The sequence below is a fragment of the Alexandromys fortis genome, unplaced genomic scaffold, assembly GCF_014885135.2.
Source record: "Alexandromys fortis isolate MF-2015 unplaced genomic scaffold, M_Fortis_MF-2015_v1.1 scaffold_87, whole genome shotgun sequence".
Lineage (NCBI taxonomy): Eukaryota > Metazoa > Chordata > Mammalia > Rodentia > Cricetidae > Alexandromys > Alexandromys fortis.
In genome coordinates, this window is record NW_026067971.1 from 4,390,023 (window position 1) to 4,396,022 (window position 6,000).

Consider the following 6,000-nt stretch of genomic DNA (forward strand, 5'->3'; position numbering starts at 1 on the left):
CACCTTTAATTCCAGCACTCAGGAGGCAGAGGCAGGTGGATTCTTGTGAGTTCAAGACCAGCCTGGTCTACAAAATGAGTTCCAGGGCAGTCAGGGTTACCCAGAGAAACCTGGTCTTGAGAAACTAAACCAAACGAAAACAAAACAACCCCCCAACCAAAAAAAAAATCAAAAACCCAAGAAAACAGACTGAGCAAGTCATATGAGCAAGGCAGTAAGCAGCAACCCTCCTTGGCCTCTGACTCAGTTCTGCCTCCAGGTTCCTGCTGTGAGTGAGTTCCTGTCCAGACTGCTTTGGATGACGACTGTTCCATGGAGCTGTGAGTGAAACAGACCCTTTCCTCCCCAAGCTGTTTTTGATCATGGTGTCTCATCACAGCAATAGTGACCCTAACAAAGATGGTAACCAACACCTCTCTAATTGAACTAAAGGCCTGCTCAGCAAGAGGGAAGTCATGCCTTGTACTGGAAACAGTCATCGACCCAGGGGTAGTGAAATCCGGATCTTAGAGGAGAAGCTAAAACCACCACTTTACTTAACCAGCATAATCCCTTTACTACCTTCAAAATATTTGTCCTTACATCCACAGGTAAGTGTAGTTCTCAACCCTTATCAAGGAAACGTCTGCTACAGAAACCCACAACTGGTCAAAATGCAAAACGGGAGAGCCTTGTCATAAGAGACACATCTACAAAACCATCCTACAGCCAAGACTCAGAGAACCTTATGGGAGAGGGGGCAGAAGGATTGCAAGGGTCAGAGGACCTGCGAGTTGTTGTGGGGTGTGTCTCCTCAGAAGTCACACACATAGCATCTCACCAATGTGACTGCACAAACATGAGCTGAACAAGGGCACTAGCTGTACACATGCCAAAGTGGGTGGGAGAAAGACCACAAGACCTCAGCCCTGCAGAAAGGACGCTCTAGACAGCTTAGGAATTCTGAGAATGAGAGACGTGGTCTTCCCCAGGGAAGAGCACACCAACTGGTTATCCAACAGCAAATGATCAGCCTTGAAAACATACATACAAGAAACACTGTTCAGACTGAATAGGTTATTTTTAAGAACGTATATGTATACACATACATATATACACACAACAATTAGTGAAAAAGGAGGCCATGAATTTGGAAGAGACCAAGGTGGGGTATAATGAGAGGGTTTGGAGGGGAAAACGAGAAAGAAGAAATGAGGTAATTATAATGTCAAAAATTTTAAATAAAAAATCCAAACAAACAATTTGAAAATAGAAGGAAAAATTTAACCATATCTAAATCTAAACAAAGAAGCCTTAAGCCTGTTTGAGTCAGGATCTTTGTGTCTGCCAAATCAGAAATAGCTTAAGGAGAGGTCTAGAAATGCAGATTTTAAAGAATTTGCCTATTATTCTCATGACCTGCCTTCACTGGTACAAATGAGAACACATTTCACACAAAAGAACATTTCAGTTGGAGGCAGAGAGGAGTGCAGCAAGGCCTTGTAGGGCTAGATAAACCTATGATTCAAAGCCAACACAGAGTAAGTTTCACACCCATGTCTTTGGCTGGACTTCAGAAGATGCTGTCAGAGTTGGCAAGTGCCAGTCAAGGACATTCGACCACATTAGACCGCGGGGGAGAGATAAGGGTGTACCAGTCAAGGACATTAGACCACGTTAGACCGTGGGGGAGATACTCAGTGTTAGATTCCTGGAGTCTGCTCTACACCAGAAAAAAAGAAACCCACTGGAAGCAAGGCTAACAATGCTTAGGTATGCATGTTTATCTCTACACACACACACACACACACACACACACACACACACACACTCACACACACACCTACACACACCTTGACTTTTCTTTTCTGGAGATTGATGCCAAGGCCTTATACTCATTCGGTAAGTACTTTGCCACACAGTAGCCCCCCCAGCTCCCTCAAATATATATATGCATACACACACATATATATTTCTCTCTCTGTGTGTACAGTGTGTGTGATATGTATATATATGTAAGTACATGGGCCTATGTACACACAAGAGGCCAGAGGAGGACATTATTGTTTTCTGCTTTCATTCCTGAACCCTGAGCCAGGCTGGCAGCCAGGAAGCCTTAGATATGTGTGGCTGTGTGCTAGGCTTGTACAGCAAGCATGCCTAAACCATCTATTTTATCTCTCCTTCCCCAAGTGTATGTATTTCCAGTAAGTTCCCTAGAAGGCTGTAGAGCACACTATGTCACATGGTACAGTTGCAGGTCTGTCACTAGCCAGACATACATTCTTGGGAAATTCACAACTACACAACCACAGTGTTTCTCAACTACTTTGTGTAAGGAGTCAATGTGACCATCTCCACCGCACTTCCAAGTCCCCCGCCCCCACCCCTGACATATTTCCAACTCCAGGTAGAATTTTACCTTTTTTGCTGCACTGTAGATCTCGTCCCGCTTGCTGCAGTCCACCACAAAGGGATGGGCCTGGGCGCCCAGTTTCCTGCACTTTAAGGCCGTTTCCTCAATGCCGCTCTAGAAAAAGCCCCAAAGAGGGCGAGAGAACTGCGTAAATGATGGAACGCATTGCACAAAAGCTTAGGATCAGGTAGGCAGACGGAATGTTAAAATACAAAGTGGTTATTGAATAACTAACCTATCATGCGCACTAGTCTTTGATGGTTTGCACAAACGGCTGTTACCACACTTGGTGATTGAAACGTCCACACTCACCTGAGTGTTCACAACCCACGGGGTCCTAACTGCTGGCCTCCTTCACTGCCTCCTTCCAGGCCCCTTCTCCAGTCTCCATGACCCAGAGATCAGAGGATCCCTGAGGAAAGTTACCTCCTAACTCTCTACTGCCTCCAAGGGTCAAAACCACAGTACTCACAATATCTCCCAAGACACCACCACCAGGGGCTTCAGGCCTTAGGTCTCCAAAATGTAATGAGTCACAGTTCTCTTTTTGTTTTTTTTAGTAGTATATTACAAAAATAAAATTTAAACTAGCAGAATTATTTTTGGTTAGTGGAACAATTTGTTTTTCCGATGCATCCAATTAGAGTTTTCCCCTAAATATTTGTACTAAAATATTTCATAGTGAAATGTCAAAACAGGACAGCATTCTGACAAGTTCAGTAAAAACATTGGATCAATTAAATCGTAGGGATTCAGATAGTAAAGGAAATCAAAACATCATTTCTGAATCAATTGCACCTCACACATCAGCCAACTTAACAAAGACAAGCTCCTCTCTGTGTGTGTATGTGTGTATGTGCACGCATGCATCGCACACATATGTATGCATCCAAGTGTGTGGTATATGTATGTGTACATATTCACGTGTACACACTTGTGTGAGCGCTCTTCAATCATCCTTTTAATCATTTTCTGTCTTAGTTTTGGGAACAGGGTTTCTCGCTGAGCCTGGAGTTCAAATCTGCTTGAGGTCCTCCAGGCACCCAACAGCGACAGTCCTTATAGGCCTGGTCTTTGCACTTGGATTTTTAAGTGGGCACTGGGGTCCTCGTGCACTTTAGCAGCCATGCTGTCTGCCCAGGGTTCATCTGTCATAGTGCTTGTACTTGTCTGTGTATGTGTTTCCACAGGATTCCATGTTTTAGTTGTATACGTCATAGAAGTGTGTATTGTTACAATGAAACCTAAGTGTGTTGGAAAGCATGGAAAGGCTGACTTAAACATCACGTGCAGCCCACGGGTCAGAGCGAATAGCAGAGCAGATAAAACAGACAGTGAGCATGGGCACAGCCTTGCTCACATTGCTCAACAGCCATCAGCGGTCCCAAGTTTCTCCGACTCTGTGCGTGACTACAGAGAGACGTTGTTGACCCCACCCTTTTCTTTAACCCAGGTTACCCACCAAACTATTACCATTGAAACAGCACTGACGAAATAGTCTAGATTCCTCTTTGCACACTAGAAGTTTGGAATCAAGTGGGTTTATCCGCCCAGCGCTTCCCGAGTCAGACCAGGAAGAGTTTAAAAGCAGAACAGCTATGATGGATGCGCGCCTTCTCCCTACATCGCCAGCTCAGACTTTGATCCAGACCTTAGACTTTTCTTCCCTTCACTGTTCCAGGCTTCACATTTGCTGAGCCCTGTCAAGGCAACTGTCTCTGTGTGCTTGTGTGTCATGGTCCTAATACCTACAATCCCTGTCTCTTGTCTCCATCTACTGAGGCCTTGCTTCCGTGGCCACCTAGATGGGACTGGCAATCTGTCCTTCCCACCCCACAGTCCCAAGCAGCGGTCTCCTCACTGCTGTTCTACATCAGACTGCTGCCCAGCAGACAGTGTGTGTCCGTGGACATTCACTGGATAAACACCCTTCTGAGGAAATGTCGTGCTCACCAGAGCTAGAGACTGAAAGTTGTCAGCCCAAGTTACTCTTTGTTCAAGCATAAAATTTCGCACGAGTTTGCCTGCCATCCGCTAGACACCTAGCCGAATTATCTCATGCATTGGTTTATCATCTCCTTCTAATGTCGATTTTATAGATTTGTGCAGAAAACTAAAGGGTTAGGAAGCCAAGTTTCTCAACTAAGAAGCAAAGAGCCCTTTATGTGTCCGACCATATGACCATGTGGGCCTCGGCCAGCTGACCTACGCTGGCCCGGTTCGTCCATCTTACCTTGTGTAAATACCTTGTACGTGTTTAATCTGCCAGACTGAGGCACTCCATCTCCTGTCTGCCGCCTGGTCTTAACATCTAGGCAGTAGACAGCCATGGAGAATTAGCGACCTGCTGTCCCAACCACTCTTGAGTTAGTTATTATTTGACCTCATGAACCTTGGCTTCTTGTTTTCAGAACTGATGTGCACACACAGTGTAATGAACGGCACGTTAGGCCGACAGGCGCTAACCCTGTGTTCATCTACCAAAAGCCAGATTACAGCTTTCCCGCCATGTCCCCAAGTTCCCTCGCACACCTCTTCTGCAGGGCCAGGGGACGGAAATTCTTTCTCTTGTAGTTATTTTTTCCTACAAGGTGACTTAAATCAGTAACTATGACAGCATAATGGTGATTTCTGTAGGGTGTCATTTTTAAATTCATCTCAGAAAAAGCAGAAGAGACTTAAGAGCTACCCAGTTCTGACTCTTTCAGAATCCAACCTAAAACTGCTGCCTTTTCTAAAAGCTTAGGAGGGTCAGCAGGGGGAGATTACAGGCGATTCCAAGATTATTATCGCTCATAGGTCCATTCATCAGTGGTCTTAAAATTATCAACTCATGCCTCTTCCAAAATCTGAAAAATATCAATAGTAACTAAAAGCTCTACCTTCTTTACAGAGAGCCTTAAAGGGTGGTTGTTTGCAAAGTGTGGACCCGTCCCCAGAGCGAAGGTCCACAAAGCAAGGCAGCAAGGAAGCGCTGTTACCTTATTGATATCCCAGAGAACTAATTTGGTTTTAAGTTTGGCAAATTCGTAGGCAGTCAGTCTTCCAATTCCATGACCAGCTCCAGTGATCAGGACAATCTCGCCTGCAACTGATTTTTTCTTCTTGGGAATAAAAAGCTTGACGAAAGATTCTATACAGAGGACGATGAGCAAGGGCAGCATCAGGATAAAGTCGAGCACGTAGTGCATCCTTTCGGTTGCCGGGCGTTCTCGTCGCTTCTAAACTGCTTCTGGAGACTGTCTAGGCACGCACAGAGTAAAACCAGAGCCTTGCAGTGTTCTTCTATCAAACAGAAACAACTCTGAAACCGTTCCTTCCTTCCGCGGGGCCGGGCTTCAAGAGGGTTTTTGCCATTGGCTCTGACTGCGGTCAGAGCAAATGCTCTCTGGCTGGGATATCTGGGAGGGACGAAGTCCAGACGCAAGCCCTAGGGCGGTGCGACCCTGACAGATTTCACCTACTTCCTCCTGGGAGGAGGGGTAGATGCCGCACGCTTTCCTCTATTGGAAAAGTCCTCTCCCTGACTGCTGTAGACCTTGGAGAGATAGTTACCCGGTGCAGTAAAGGATGCGTGGCAGAGCCAGCCTTTAGCAGGCTACTGC

The 6,000-nt window shown here is 45.7% G+C and overlaps 1 protein-coding gene across 1 annotated transcript in view; it reads right to left on the reverse strand.

Moving 5' to 3' along the window:
• The window catches only part of LOC126509663 (estradiol 17-beta-dehydrogenase 11), a 32,853-nt gene extending 27,106 nt beyond the window's left edge, over positions 1 to 5,747 (reverse strand). The window contains exons 1-2 of the mRNA XM_050155705.1: positions 5,377 to 5,747; positions 2,402 to 2,509 (exon numbers count right to left, since the gene is read on the reverse strand). Coding sequence (XP_050011662.1) covers positions 2,402 to 2,509; positions 5,377 to 5,586 — 318 coding nt within the window. The 5' untranslated portion in view covers positions 5,587 to 5,747. The remainder of the gene's footprint in view (positions 1 to 2,401; positions 2,510 to 5,376) is intronic.
• Positions 5,748 to 6,000: the final 253 nt, after the last annotated feature.